The following is a 16,425-nucleotide window of genomic DNA, read 5'->3' on the forward strand; positions in this document are numbered from 1 at the left end:
GTGCTGTTATAGTTATTAGTTTGGTTTTGGTGAGTTATATCCGTATATCAAAATATAGCAAATTGGGTACTTAAAATACATGTAGTTTATTAAATATCAGTTATACTTCGATAAAACCACTTCAAAAGCTAGTTATTTATGTCTGCTTAGAAATTAAAGGTCTTTTTGATACATGCATTCACATATATTGAGTGCATATCGGACATATTTAACAGATACTTATATTCATAAAATAGAACTGCTATTGTCATCATTTTTTGTTTCCCATCACAAGTTTACTAAGCATTTTATAAAAGATGAAATACTTCTACACATGTAAATAGTGTTCCAAGTGAAAGAGCATTGTTTGGTGGAAATCAAGAAGAGATCTTGTATGCTGGAAGCCTATTTTCCATATTGCTTGGCTTCATTTAGTTGGAGAAAATAACAGAGCCTGTCTGGCCACCAAAGAAATCCTATCATCACCACAGATGCTTACACAGTTGTTCTGAGGATCAGCTAGGATCTTGACCCCAGTTTCAGAAATGTAAACTCCCATAAATTGATCTGTACTATAAGAACAAATGAAACAGTAGAATAACTCAGACTCTCAACCATAAGGAATTCTAGATAGCATCTAATCAAACCCTTTATAATCTAAGTGAAGAAACTGAGAGATTAAATGACCTGTCCAAGGCTTGGTAATGGCAGAGTCAAATCTAAAATCCCAGAATTCTTGTGACCGAATCCTATGCCTTCTTACCACTGCAGCATTGTCCTTTGAGAACTTTCCCCCCTAAAACACCCATTAATCATATCCATATAGAAAAGCATCTTCTTACACTTTGTTTTATTTAAGTACATTTTTGTTTAATTATAATGAAAAATATCCCTGCAATCTTTACTATTGTCAAACCCATCTGCAGACTCCGGATTTGACCTTTTGGAAAATTAGCTATTTAATTTATACACACTTGGGACAATGTCCCCTGATTTGGTTCCTATTTCCTTGACACTCATTTTTCATTATCCATGGTGAAGACAATAGTCTCTGTCCTTCATCTGGAATAACTGTTTTGAAACCTCTTTTAAAACAAAAGCACCAGGTTAAGAGTAGTTTCTGTAACAATAGACTCTTTAAATATAAGAAAAATATGCAAAATCCCAGGGACCTCTTAATTATATTGGTACAATCCAGGTAGAATTAATTTTTTATTTAAATATTCCCCTGTTTTCTTTCTGATTTCAAAAGCATTTTATGTTCATTAAAGAAACTGTTGAAAACAGAAAAAAAGCTCTAGAAAGATAAAAATTACCCATAAACTAATCAATTAGCTATAGCATTTTTAATAGTTGACATTTACTCAATTATATAAGTAGAGAGAGATACCTGTAACCAAAGATATTTAACTAAAAAGCTATAGATAGATCTATAAAGCTGGAAGTCCTATCACATATAATTTTGTATCTTTTTTCAATTAACATATAATCCTTTCCCCATCACTAAAATTATTTGTAATATCATTCAGAAATGCACATTGTTCAACCATACTGCTATATTATTATTTAATCTTTCTCTTGTTGCTGAACATATATGTACTTTTTAATCTTTTAAGTGAGGCCAATTATGTGCATGTCAATCTTTATTAGCATTTCCAATTTTTTTTTCATAGGATACATTTCTGGACAACATTTTTTAAAGGTTCAAAATTTCCCAGTAATACATGATCATATAAGCTAATTCAAGTCTACATAAAGTTCTTCTTTAAAAAGAATGTGTGCCAAATGTACTTGGAAAGTAAGAATGGAATGCATATAAAATGTCTTTTCCATGCATAAGTAGCTAACAGGAATAGCAGCTAATTTTAAACATTTTGCTTTATTTCCCTTTATAGTAATAGTGGCATAATATTTGCACACAAATTCCCAGTATCTGGACATTATGGTGGATTTGAAACTGAAAAACTGTCATTGGCTAAAAGACTAGTTCCTAGAAGATCTATTTAAGATAAATTTTTAATAAAGGCATAAGCACATGGTGTCACCATGGTGATAAAAGGAAGCTGGGAATACCGTCTGATGGAATATAGGTTGAATAAAAAATAGGTTGGTGATACAGTAGAAGAGGTTCAGCCGAAGAAAGGATCAGAAGTAAAAGCAGAGGGTTTCTCTAATGAAGGGGAAAAAAACATCAAGAATCACAGAGGTATTAGTTTCCAATTAAATCATGTAAATGCCACATTTGGTTTTCTTTTGCAGTTTCTGTCGACTTATTAAACCTCAGGCTAGCTATGCAGTCCATAGTTCATCTTCCTAGCCATCAGTGGACAAATCTCAAAAACAAGAGACAAAACGATTTCTTCCAAGGATGCTTCTTACAATGTACCGTGTGGCTTTGTTGTTTCTGAACGCTAATTCTATTGGGGCATAGGGATGGAAACGGGGGAGCCCTGCTTCTTCACCTCAAGCTCTTGGCTACACTCAGACATTCTCAAGATATAATGAGACCACTGCCTAAGAAGATAGAACAAAAGAGGGCTTTAAAGAAAAATAATGATTCTTTCCCCCTGCTCATTCCTGGGGCTGAGAATCTGTGGGGATGTTGTTTAGGCATAATTAGCTGGAGAAAATGTTCATTATGGTTTTTTTCTCCCCTTCGAAGAAGAGGAAGAATAGAAAGGTGGCGAGAACACGGGCCTGAGTGCTGTGTCTTTCACTTTATAGAAATCTGTGATCAGGACAAAGGTACTTACGATTTCTCAAAGTCAGCTTCTTCATCTATCAAATGAGGCTAATGCTTCACAGAATTGTTGTCAGGATTAAAGCACCTAATAGAGGACTTAGTGTGTAATGAACACCCGATAAATTATAGTGGGCATTATTATTAGTGTTATGTATGGATTATCCTGGGAGATATGAAAATATTTCCAAAATATTCCAAAACTGATAATCATATGGTACAAAGTGGATAAAAATCTAAGACAGTATGATAGTTACTAGGGAGAAAACATTTTAAGTCAATACTGTTTTATTTTTCTTGAATATTTCAATTGTGCTTGCTTTAAATACTTCTGCCAATACATACAACAACTTGCAGACTGAGGATTCTGCTACAATTACTTTCCAACCCTTGGAAATGTGCTCTCTCAGCCTAAGAAGGAAGTATGCCCAAATTTCTGTTTAAGATGATGAACTAAATCAGTACTTCCTGCACATTAATGTTCATAGGAAGTCACCTGGGGATCTTACTAAAACACAGATTTGAATTCAGTAGGCACAGGGTAGGTCTTGAGATCCTGTGTCTCTAACAAGTTTATAGGTGATGCTGATGGGCTGGCCTACACACCACACTCTGAGGTAGGGTCGGGACCAGTGGCTCTCAACTGGGAGTGATCTGGGGCCTCCAGGGGACATTTGTCAATGCCTGGAGACAGTTTTGGTTGTCACAACTGGGGTGGGGGTGAGGTGCTGCTGGACATTCTATAATGCACAGGACAGTCCCAACCACAAAGAATTCTTATTGCCTAAAATGTCAACAATGTCCAAAACATCAGTCGTGCCAAGGTTGAAAAACTCTGGACTAAACAAATCTATGGATCTGCTCCACTTAACATCAACATATTATCATGAGGAATAAAATATATTGTGTTTTATTCATACCTAGGTCCAAAGGAAGGAAAGACGGAAGGAAGGAAAGAAAAGGAAGGGAGGAAGAAAGAAAGAAACTGAAGGTGGGAGTGGGGTGTGAGGCTGGAAACATTATAAGTGTGTGTTCAAACCTAAATGATGAACCACAATGAGAGCCACAGCGCCCATAATGGGTCATCCCAACCTGACACACCCCTCAGGGTCGGGGCAGTAGTTCTATCATGTGGATTGTTTGGAGGCACAGGTCCTGGGCATAAATGAGGAGCAGGCAGGTATGAGGTCCACGAAGCTGTCTGCCCTGAGTAGACTGAGTCCACAGCTGCCTGGATATATAGGAATGTAGTGCCTGATGATCACAGGTGAGGGGACTAGGTACACCCCACCTGCAGAGACAAAGGATAAATGCCATGAAAATGACTCTGTAATCTAGGCAGAGGAACATTATCTCAAACTGCCTTTTCTAAACTGATACTCTCTTCTACTGGGATTTGACAAATTATCATTTCACAAACTAAGTTTTGATTGATAGAATGATATCTACCAACATGTTTACTAATAATTTTTTCCCTAAATTTTCTTTTAGATTCATCAAGGAGTTTATTTTTATAAGTTGCCTTGAAGATTTCACAAAGATATTTTCATTAGCAAAATCGTAATCAACACCAGCTGTATTAAGAATTTAATTGACCCACTTGGGCAATCATTCATGTAACAAAATAATTTATCTTAGGGCAAGAGAGAGATAAAAGACAGAGGTTGGAGTTTAAACAGGAGACAAATCAAAATTACAGAGAGGGTTTATCACTTCTAAATGGTATCAGTAACATTTCTTGGAAAGAAAAAATGAGCTAGTATTCTGAATGCAAAACTGATCTCAGTGGAAACCTGAATGCCATCTTACACTAGGAGACATTAATCCGATGCCCTGGGACTTCCAGTCTATGGCCATACCACCCTGAATGTGTGTGCCCTATCTTTTCTGATATCATGACACTTGTGAGACATCCAAACACAGCAGTCCCAAATCTGGATAACAAGCTCCTTGTCTTAGTTTCTCCAAAAGAAATATGAGGTACATTTCCTGTGCTTTGATGTTTAGTGTTATGAGAGGAATAACAATGAACACATATAACCTAGTAGATTATGGACACGATCAATTACGGTGAATTTAGGGGGAAGCTGTACATTTTAGTTTTTCACATAAGATCAAAATATTTTTAGAACAGCCTCAGACAGAAAAGGAGAATACCAATGCAATTCAGAAATCTGGAGACTAATAACTGTGTGTGTGCATGTGTGTGTAATCCAAAGTTTGAAGATTGTATCTACATAGATTAACTTCTGTAAGGTCCGGAAAATATGAAAATGTTATCGACTTTATATACTCTGACCTTTCTCCAATTTCCAAGCCAGTTAATCAGTATTATTAAGCACATATTATGTTGCATAATAGGACTAGGTCTGTAACCAAATGCTATCATGGAAAAAGACCTAAATTCCTTTTAAATGACACGGAATGAAGGTCTTGGGAGTGAATCATCCCTGATGATTTTTTTAAAAAATTCTAATCTACTGAGAGAAAGGGAGTGAAAAGACCTCAGAGAAGCTGTGCCTTCTTCACTTTGTCTTATGTTGTGTAATGGGAATGTAGAAATAGCCTCATTTTAAAATGTTTTATGAGCTTACCCCCATTGGTTAATAACAGTTGTAGGCGGTCTCTGAAATTTATCCAAACTTCCTGAGGAAAGGAAGGCTAATTAAAGTGAAATGTGCCTCCCTTGTCACATAACACTTGCTTTTTCCTTGAAATGGTCAACTTCAAGTCCATGGAAGTCCCAACAAAAACACCTCCCTAACGGGGAGATTTTTCCATGCCCTAGTCAATCTGTGTTTACATCCACCCGTCTATACCTAACTCTCCTATAATTAAATCAAGAGACTTAGGAATCAGTCTTAACAGCTACCCCCAAATCCTAAATGAATTCCTTAAGTAGTCTTTGTAGGAAAATGTGGGGCTTTTTAAAAGGAACGCTCGCAGTGAGGCAGCCGCACCTTATTTACCAGCCGGGAGCAAAAGCAGGCTTAGAGCTGTGTGTCAACACCGACCATTGTTCCTATTAGGGTACAATTTTCATGATATTTTTTAAGAATGTAAAATAAGGTGAGTTGGAACATGCAATTCTAATTCCTTTCAGGGCTTATCACTCTTCAAACATTCAATAGCCACCCTTAATACCATTACCTCTGGGATAACATTTGAGTAGGGCCCCTGCAATCTAACAACAAGAGACGGCCAGAGCAGGACTGTGGTTTAAAAGCCTGGTTAAAGATTAACACAAACAGTAATAAGAAGGTTCTTTAGGAAAGAATCAGGACAGCTGCAGCTGAATCCCAGCTACCTGCTGAGGGTTGCTAGGCAACATGGGCATACCACTGCCCCAAGGGTGTTTTACTTTACAATTAGGATTTTTGAAGGGGAAGAGGGGGAAGGGGGGTGATTCCTAGTGAAACTGATGTAGAGTCATATATATAGATACGTGTTGTTGTGTTATTTTTTTAAAATAGGAAAATGGTGTCACTCAGTTCGTTCAAAGGTAGAATACTGACGATAAAAGCAGATTTCTTTTTTTGTATGTAACTGACAAAAATCTAGGAATAACATGGAGTTTTAAAAGTGACATTTTGACTCTAAGGGAGGAATTATTTGCAATTTGTTTTGAACAGAAGCTTAGTTCATGTCAGATGTGAACCTCCAGACAATCATTAGTTTAAACTGCCTGCTATGTGTTTAAAAATTTCAGTCAATTTAGAGCTGATCTGAATTGCAAATGTGATGATAATAAGCCATTAGGGAACTGCCTATCTTTTTTTTTTTCTTCCTTGCACTTACAACCCTCTGCTTTAAGGAGCTCCGACGACACTGAAATATGAAAATATCATTTTAATCATGCGTGTTGTCGACAAACATAGAAAGGCCAGAGACTCAGAAGTGGCATTCAGAGGCTGGAAACAAGAAACTGGGCAAGAAAGAAGAAACAGACATGATCTTTTCTTGAAATCATATACAGTAGTAAGATTTCCCCAAAAAACAAATATTCGATTTTCTTGGTAATGCAACACACATCTCCGAGCCCAACATCTGGATAAAATTTATTTTCTTTGGATTTTGGAATTAGAGAACGTTAGCCCAAACCTTTTATGAGGTCGCTTGGGAAATTAAGAGAAGAGCTTCTACGGTCTAATTTCAGCTTGCAGTACAAATAAGGAGTTTTTAAGAGTGCTCATCAATAAAAATTCTTTAAACAGCACCGAGTGTTAAACTTTATGTTGATAAAATGAATTTAAATAAAAAAATTTAAAAATTTTAAAAAGACAAAACAGAAAATCAAATAATTCTATGGATCTAGAAAAAGAAAATAAACAGCCTATTTTGGTTTTCTAAAACGCTACGGCTTTCAGTAGTCTCAAAACCATCAATATCAAGAGGTATTTTATTCTCCCAAAGATGTTCCGGTTCAGAAGCTTACACATTAGCACAAAAACTAGATAATGAAAAATTTCAGTCAATCCTTGGATCTATCAATTGGCAGCTATATACCTAAGAGAAGAGAATGGAATTGAAAAAAAAAGGTGAGCTCCCCACATTTTCAGCACGTAAGACACATTTTCTTCCTTCTTAGATGCCCGTTTATTAAACCATCTGATTTCCAAGCTAAGAAGACCATTACAAGGAAAAGGCTGATAACTGATCAACCAGCCATATGAAATCACTTAGCGTAACTCTGTTAGCCTCTATACAACACCCACTTTCTACCCCTCTGAATTCACTAAAATTTGGCACTTGGCTTTGTTTCAATTGTATTAATAGGACCCCAGAAGTTTCATCTCTACCACTTGCCAAAATCTTTGGGAAATATGGAAACTTATGAGTAATGCATTCATGACATATTTTCTCTCAACAAGTTAAATATTTGCTATGATAAAGATAAAGTGTAACATTATTGGCAAATATAGCACAAAATGATAGAATTTGAGACCCAGGGGGAAGATCTTAGTTAGAATTTAACCCCAGTGGGCCTTCATCATCCAGAAAGTCAGGGCTCTGGCCGATCCCAATGTTTGTTTATATCCCCGAGAATGGAAGATAAGAGCAGGAACTCTGGTAAATTGGGGAAAGGGGAACCTTCCAAGTGTCAGCTTTTAGGCCCCATCTGGACTCCATAAAAATTAAAATTTTAAAAAAGAAAAAAATTCTCAAAAATAACAGCCCTTCTTTTCCATACAGTGTCACTTCACTTGATTTTAAATTATGCCTGTCTAAAGGATGGTTCTCAAAGGGAGAGGCTCCCGCTGGGTCTCAGCCAGAAATGTGAAGCAGAAATGGAGCCAATCATGCATATGAATGAGGAAAGCGAACCCAAGTCCGAGAAGGGATTTTCCTGAGCCACATGCACCTTGTGCTTAGGCAGTCACCCACTCCCTCACTCAACAAATATTTACTGAACCTCCTTGGTGGGCCAAGAATTGTGCTAGGCGCAACTAGGATACAAGGATGAATTAGATGATGGGTCCTGCCCACCTGGAATTTGTCAAGAGAAACAAAGCCTTCACATGAATAAACACCATAGAAGAAGGAGGTGAAATGTCAAAAGTCAAGCTGTTAGGAGGTAGGCATAGGAGGGCAGATTTTGGGGCAGTGTTAATAACCATGCTGCTCAAGGTGCAACTGTTCTCTGCATTTGACAGAGATTGAGCAACTTTCTGTTTTCTAAGCAAAGCTGTTTTAAATCTCCTCAACTCTCTGAAACCTCTAACTCACCACGATTCCCCTCCCTTGCAGTAAATGACCTCAATTCCCATCCTGCAGAGAAAATGGAATCCATCAGCTGGAAACCCACTCAGCTTCCTGCCAGCAGCCTACACACCCAATGGCATCCAAACCCATCACATTCCCTCTTCCCTCCCACAGGCTCCTGGTCCTGTGTGTTCTGAAAGGCCAGTGCATCCATCTCTGCTTTATGTCCCATCAACTTACCACCTCTCTCCTCAGAGCCTTTATTGAATACTTCCTTGACCCTCTCCTGCAACTTCCAATGCTCCTCCTTGCTGCCTACTACTCATTGGCATTTAAAACTATACAAGTGTCTACTATCTTAACAACAACAAAAACAAAAACTCCCTCAAAAATCTCTTTCTCTTTCTATAGATCCTGTACTCTCTGCTCTGTCTTCTGTGGTCACCCCTTGTCATGTGTACTTATTTCAACAAAGTCAATTAAAAGGAAATAAAATTTTAAAATCCACTTCTCAGTGGCTCTAGCCACAACTCAAGTGGCTCATGGTGACCATGGAGAAGAGTATAAACTTAGACCTCTCCAACATCGCATAAGCTCTATTACTAGATTTTGCCTTCTTTCCATTCTTCCTCCCTCTTTAGCCAAACTACACTGGGGACTTCCTCTGTGCTGACATTATACTCTTACCCCCTCTTTACTCTTCAACTCACAGCAATCTGACTTGTCCCCACTCCTGCACTGAAGCTGCTCCTGCCAATGTCATCAACCCTTCATGCAACTCAAAAGCAGAGACATGACCAGGATCTTCACTGTCTTGACTAATTTGTAGCTATCGGATACCAAGGACAATTATCTAAAAGAGTCTCATTCATTTTTTTATTGGACCCCACACTCTGGCTTTTCCCTCACTTCTTTGACTGCCCCTTCCTAGTCTCCTTCAAGAACTTTGCTTGCTCTGCCCACTGCATAAATGCCTTTTTTCCTTGGACCTGTCTCAAGGGCTCTACTCTCTTGCCTTTCCAGTTTTTCCCTGGATGACCTCACCCCCTCCCATGTCCTTCAATGACCATCTATGTACCCCTAATATTGCCACACAGAGACTTCTCCACTGAGCTACAAACCATATACACACTCCAGTAAGCTACACACACATAGACACACACCATGGGACATTTGAATCTCTTATTCAGTATGGCTCAAATTAAGTTTATCTCCCACATGCCACTGCTCAGATATGTCCCTCTTCCTTTGAAACCTCCAGCATTGAGTGGTGTCACTTTACCCATGGTAAAATCCAGGACTTCATTCTTGCACACAACCACTCACAATTCCAGTTATTTTTTTTCCTTTTGTCTATGCATTCCTCCTCATCCCTAATTCATCCTACCCTCCCCTCTCACCCAAATCACTATACAGTCTCCCTGAGAGCCACCCTTCTGTCTTGTCCTCTTCCAAACTACATTTCCCACTGGGGTCAAAATTATCTTTACAACAAACCAAACAAAGAAAAAAAAACAAAAAACAAATCAGCTTGACTCTAGCTTCCCTACAAGCCCTCAGTGGTTTCTAATTACCCTTAGGATAAAGTCCAAGTGCTTTACAGGATCAGGGAGTCCCTGCTGCCCTCTGTCTCTCTCCTCTAGGGCACACTAAACTCAAACTACACCTAACCACCCATTGATGTTCCATGGGCTGTATGCCGTGAGCAAACGCCTTCACCTTGGGTCTTTGACTGGAGTACTATCACCACACATAATCCCTTAACTTTGCTTAACACCTCAAGGTCTCATTTCTGATATTATTTCTCTGAGGAAGCCTGCCCAACCCCATAAGTCTAAGATAGGGGTCCTACCATTATGATATCTTTTGCTGAACAATAAAACACCTCAAATGTAATGGCTTATACCTCCAATTTATTTGGCCCAAGTATTCAAGAAGGGCTCAGCAGAGTAGTGTTGGCTCAGGAACCTTCCCATGGTTTCAGTTAGAAGGTGGCTATTGCTGGAAAAGCAGCAGGGACACAGCCATGTAGGGACTGGCCAGACATCTCTCATGCTGTCCATAGTCTCGAGAGCTCTCAGTGTGGTCTCTCTACTTGAGTTAGTTTGAGCTTCCTCACAGCAGGCATGCCTTGGGACAGATGGACCCTTTATACAGCAGCTGAAGACTTCAAGGGGAGAAGTTCCGGCAGGCAAGGTGGAAGCCATGATGCCCTTCAGGGCCTCACCTCAGGACTCACGATACCACCGTCATAAACCAGCCCAGACTCAAGGAGGAGAAGCACAGATGTCAGCCCTTTAATGCAAGGTCACACTGGTATCAAGGTCACACTGTAGATGAACAAGCACAATGGAGGACATTGTTGCTGTTTCTTTAAAAAATGCAATCTGCCACACTACATTTGTTCTACAACACTCAGTATTCTTATCAAAGTACTAAACACACTCTGCTGTAATTGTTTGCCTATGTGTATTTTGAGTCAGTACTATGAGGTACCATCATTTTACAGCTGAGTATTGAGGCTCAGAAAGGTGAGGTAATTTGACAGAGATCCCCTCTCCCCCTCTCCAATAAGTGAAGTCACAGAATCTGGACTGGGGCTCAAGACTTTTGGAGCATTCTGTCTAAATCACATTGTTCTCTAAATAGCTTGATCCACTTTTCAACCTTTGGAATATGACACCTATGTTCATACCCTACCCCTAATAGAATCAGATGATCATTAATATTGAGGAGCACAGGTTTAATGAGCCTGGTACCCAGAGGCTCCCTGCTATTTGTAAGGACATACAGTGTGATCACAAAATCAAAGGCAAGGCCGATCTGCCACATTTAGTGCTATAGCACTGCTAGGACATCAGCTTCTGGATGAATCCACATGGATGCTGTGCATTAATAGACATCACTATTTTCACATATTCCCCTACCTTCATTTTTACCATAAGATCACGTTTTAAGTGCTAAGAGTTGTGAGGGCTCTAAGTCTGTACTTGCCTAACGTACCACTAAAGGCTTATCCTTTGTCTAGTACATTCCCTGCTACAATTTCAGAATTCCTGGGGTCACAGAAACTGATCCTCTTGGAGGCTTGCTTATTGCCCTGCCCAGGGAGGGAGAAGCACAGAGGTACCTCTCAACCAACCTCAGAAACCATGGACTTCAGGAAAGCAGGCTCGCTGCCTTGGCTGTCTCCAGCCACGTCTCACTGCAATGTATGAAGCAAGCCCTTTGTCATGGCCACCCTCTTACCTCCTACTAATGGGGCTACTCGGATGCTCATCTCTAAAATTCACAGTTCCATAACCTACAACCAAAAAATATCTTCTTAATTAATTTAAGATGTGGAGTTTTATCCAGTTTGGGTTAGTATGGCCAGGAGAAAGTAATTTATCTCCTTCTGAAGAGATTTAGTCCCTCCTTCTTCATCTTCCCCATGTCCTAGAGCCTTAGATTTTTTTTTTAAACTCATTATTGAGTATAGTTGACACGCAAGGTCATAGAAGTTTCTGGTATACAATATAGTAATGGGACACTCACAGTTTAGCACAAGAAGTGTAGTCATGACACAATGTTATTCACTATATTCCCTATGATGTACCTTTCATCTCCATGACCTATTTATTTTATAACTGGAAATTCGTACTTCTTAATCCCCTTAACCTATTTCACCCATCCCCACCCCCACCAATAGCCATCAGTTTGCTCTCTGTATTTAAGAATCCAATTTAGACATTTTTTTAATTCTACATGCAAATGGAATCATACATTTTTATCTTTCTCTGACATATTTCACCTACCCCATACTTTAGAATTCCTAGCCTCCTCCACTCCAGACATACATCTATTATCGAAGAAGTTCGGGATCACTGGGTGGCGCAGCGGTTTAGCGCCTGCCTTTGGCCCAGGGCGCGATCCTGGAGACCCGGGATCGAATCCCACACCGGGCTCCTGGTGCATGGAGCCTGCTTCTCCCCCTGCCTATGTCTCTGCCTCTCTCTCTCTCTCTCTGTGACTATCATAAATAAATTAAAAAATAAAATAAAATAAATAAAAATTAAAAAATAAATGTTACTTTAAAAAAAAAAAGAGTGAAGAAGTTCCTCTGCCTAGTCTGTGCCTAACTTAGCTACTATCCCAAGGACTGTGGACAATGGGAATTATATGCCATAGCCCAAAGAGACAAGCACACCCATAATAATATAAACTCGTGTTTAAAAATATATATATATATATATATATTTACCCACATCACTCCCATTATGCTGGCTACTATAAAACAAAACCGAAAATAGTAGGTACTGATGAGAATGTGGAGCAATTGGAACCCTTGTGTGCTGCTGATGCCAATGTAAAATGGCTCAGCTGCTATGGAAAAGAAAGTATGGTAGTGACTCAAATCTTTAAAGATAGAATTAGTACGGTATCCAGGATTTCTACTTCTGAATATATGCTTTGCTTGTGAGCTCTTGTTCATAGCAATTTACTCACAATAGTGAAAATATGGAAGCAACCATGTTTCCATGGACAGTTGGATGGAAGACTAAGTGTGCTATGTACATACACATGAGTAGGCCTTGAGGACATTCTGGAGATGGATGGTGGCAGTGGTTGCAAAACCTGTCAATGTATTTAATAACACTGAACTGTGTACTTGAAAATAGTTAAGACAGAAAAAAAAGTAGGTAAGATGGTAAATTTTATGTTGTGTGCAATTTGCCACAATTCACACACACACACACACACACACACACACACGGGGTGGGGAGGGAAAATACAGATAGAGTTCTGGGCTTAGCTCTGGGTTAAGCATTTTCCTTGAGTTGCTTCACATAATTCTCACAACAGCCCTAAGAGACAATACTATTATCACCATTTCATAGATGCGTAAGTGGAAGATTTAAGTGATTAAATGATTTATTCAGGGTTATGCAAACTGGAAGCAGATGCATCACGATGCAAACCCAGGTCCTCTAGCACTAAAAGTCACAATGCCCACCATTATATTTTAACACTTTGTGACCAGGACTATTCAGTGTTATCAAATGTCATCTTGTTACACTGAGCAAACTAAGACCATTAGCCATTCAAATTTGCTATAGTCCCTCCATAACCTTGGACGAGTAGTAGGGCATTGTAGTAGGGCAAATATGTAGAGTTGAACTACGTATTTTTTTTAAACACAGAATGTTTTCCACTAACTCAAACTTTTCTCTATTACCTAGCATTCAATGGACACAATGGATTCCTATTCTTAAATTTGGCTTTGGCCTCAAGTAACCTTTCATATATTAACACAGCCTCGTTATCATCATTAAGGCAACATGTGTCTTTTGAAAATCACCTTTCAAAGAAAATATTTTTATCAGTTATCTCACCAGTGGAATTAGCAAGCTGGACGAATGAACTCTTAGTTTAAACATTTCCTAAATCTCTAATTCTATTCTACAACTGCATTACGATGAGAAGGCTCATCAGAAAGATTAAGAGACTGGACATAATTAAGAATCTAATTCAGAGAGGCAAGAAGTTTCCATATAACCTCAATGTCCCACTATAGCCTCCTAGGTCTTGCCTTAGAAATTCAGCCTCTTAAATATTACTTTTTACATAACATACTCATGACAGCATTTATTATTAATGATCATCTGTGAGTTATGAAGGATAAAGTCATGTGAATGGAATCCAAACGTCAAACAACAGCCTCTCAGAAGCAACTGAACCTCATCCAACTGTAGGATAACTTTGGGAATGAGCTAACAAGTAATGCTGAGGAAAATGCTCTGGTTGAGCTAGTGATTTAATCTCTAAGAATCACCACAAAAATGTAAATGGTGAAGAGAAGAAAAAATGGTCACAGTATTAAAAAGTCACCAGAGTCAATCTCACAATAGGTCACCTGTATGTAGAACCCTGAGCTTTCAATCAGATGAATTCTGAAGGCTTGGAGGCAGACAAATTTCTTCATCTAACATTTCCTGGCTCCTTGGTGTTGGCAAACACAGTCAGGTTTGTGAGGGGTCAAATGTGTTGAACTCCTGTCAAACTTTCCAGGGTGGGTAAAAGTCAATAATTTTAATCTTAATCCTGAGGACATGGTGTGTTCAAGTTAGAAATCTACACCATATGTTCATGATGTGATTTCACAGAAGTCCTTAGAAGGTTTCTCCATAGGAGCTCTGTGAGATTTCCAAATTTCCTTGGCCTCAGGGGTTTAACCATTACAGTTATAAGTAAGAATATCATTGGTAAAACAACAACGACAAACAACAACAACAAACAATGATCCTTGTTGAGAATCTAGTAAACGCCAGGCACTTCTACGTGCAGTACCTCATTTAAATTCTCATTACCAACCAGCAAATTGGATGGCACAGTCCCCATTACTCAGATACTGAACCACAGATGGATAAATGACTTTCTCAAATGTGTCCAGCTGGTATATGACCTCAGTGGAGTATATCTGACTCCAAAACTCATATCCTTTTACTACATCACCTGGTTTCTTTTTAGATCTATGAATTGATAGGTATTCTGTTCAAAATATGGAATATGCCCTTGTTTAGAAGGAAATGAAGCCCAGCAACATGTTTTCTGTTACTGAGCCAATGTCCCAGCTGACCTTGCCAGCTGCAGTGATATCATAATGTTAGTATCCCCTATAGAAAGAGCTCTTTATGTGAGTCCTTTAAAACTGTAGACTAGTCATTCTGAAAAAGTCAAGCAGCCTGAATTTATGCCCATAAGGGTTGTTTTTTTCTGTTTTTATGCTCATTACTTATGCCCTTTTCTTTTTAAACTGAACTTGTCAAGCCATTTTTGCAAGTATTCAGTACATTGCCACCCATTTAATCCTTTCTAGAATATAAATTCGGAACTACTTCTATGGAACTAGAACATGCTCATTTTGATAACATTCAGAAAATTTAAAATTAAAACAGAAAGATGATGCTAAATGATCAAAAAGGCAAGAAAAAAATCACCAGGGCTAAGATGACTCCCTGTGACCCACCAACTCCACAGCTGTATACTCAATGAAGTTTCTGTTTCTCTGTTATCTTAAGAAGATGCATATTTGACTCTCTTGGAAGATATGAACAAAGTCAGTTGCAAACCTCCATGTAATAAAATACATTATTACCGATGAATTATCAAAGGGAAAAAATGAAAATGCTAAAAGAAGCAAAAAATGTTTTTGTTTGTACTCTGTGCCAAATGTGTCAGGTGTTTTCATGGAGAGATCTCTTTCCTAATACAACTTAATAAAATGGATTTTTTTTCTCATTTTATAGATGGCAACAGAGGCCTTAACGAGGTCATATATCTTGCCCAAGGTTACATAGGGAGTAAATGGAAAACATACAATCAGAATTAAGCTCTAACTCCAAAACTCATTCCTTTTTCATTTTATTAAACTGCCACCTTTAATTTTAAAATACATATGGAAGTAGTCACTTAACTATATTTCCATCTCCGGATAACTATTGTGGGGAATTCTTATAGGGTAATTCATACAGCAGAACTTGCCAAGTAAACACATTTTTAATGATGATGACCAAAGCACACTCAAGCAGTCATTTAAACAGGTGAGGTGATCATTATATTTCTCCCGTTTAAACAAAGTTTCCATTCATTTAAGAAATATAACATGGCAGGATGCATGTTAGGAAGAGATAAGACATGCTCAGAGCCAATATCCGATGGGGTGAGGCAGAGGCCTATGATGTGAGGGGGAAGACAGTGATGCAAAATGCATTTTATCTCAAAGAAGCATATGACTTGAGGTTCTTTCATTGAAAGCATTAAAGTTCAAGAAAAAAACTAGAGTCTCTCCCTTATTTTCCTCATCAACACAAAATGATTTATCTTCCTAACCTTATATCATAAATAGAAAACGTTTGCAAAATAACTGTGCAAATAACTATTGCAAATAAGTTAGTGACAGATTATCTATTTAACCACCATGATGTCATTAATATTGAATAACATCACATAGATCATTTGAA

The 16,425-nt window shown here is 38.4% G+C and overlaps 1 protein-coding gene across 9 annotated transcripts in view; it reads right to left on the reverse strand.

The window, feature by feature from the left end:
* Positions 1–16,425, reverse strand: part of LOC140626332 (uncharacterized) — a 591,342-nt gene that overhangs the window by 103,745 nt on the left and 471,172 nt on the right. For 2 of the 9 annotated variants that reach the window (XM_072814043.1, XM_072814042.1), the window contains one exon: positions 10,335–10,752. The exons of the other annotated variants lie outside the window; for them this stretch is intronic. In XM_072814043.1, the coding sequence (XP_072670144.1) occupies positions 10,720–10,752 (33 nt within the window). In that variant the 3' untranslated portion in view covers positions 10,335–10,719. Of the gene's footprint in view, positions 1–10,334; positions 10,753–16,425 lie in introns of those variants that run through there. 9 annotated transcript variants of the gene reach the window in all.

The sequence above is a fragment of the Canis lupus genome, chromosome 37, assembly GCF_048164855.1.
Source record: "Canis lupus baileyi chromosome 37, mCanLup2.hap1, whole genome shotgun sequence".
NCBI lineage: Eukaryota > Metazoa > Chordata > Mammalia > Carnivora > Canidae > Canis > Canis lupus.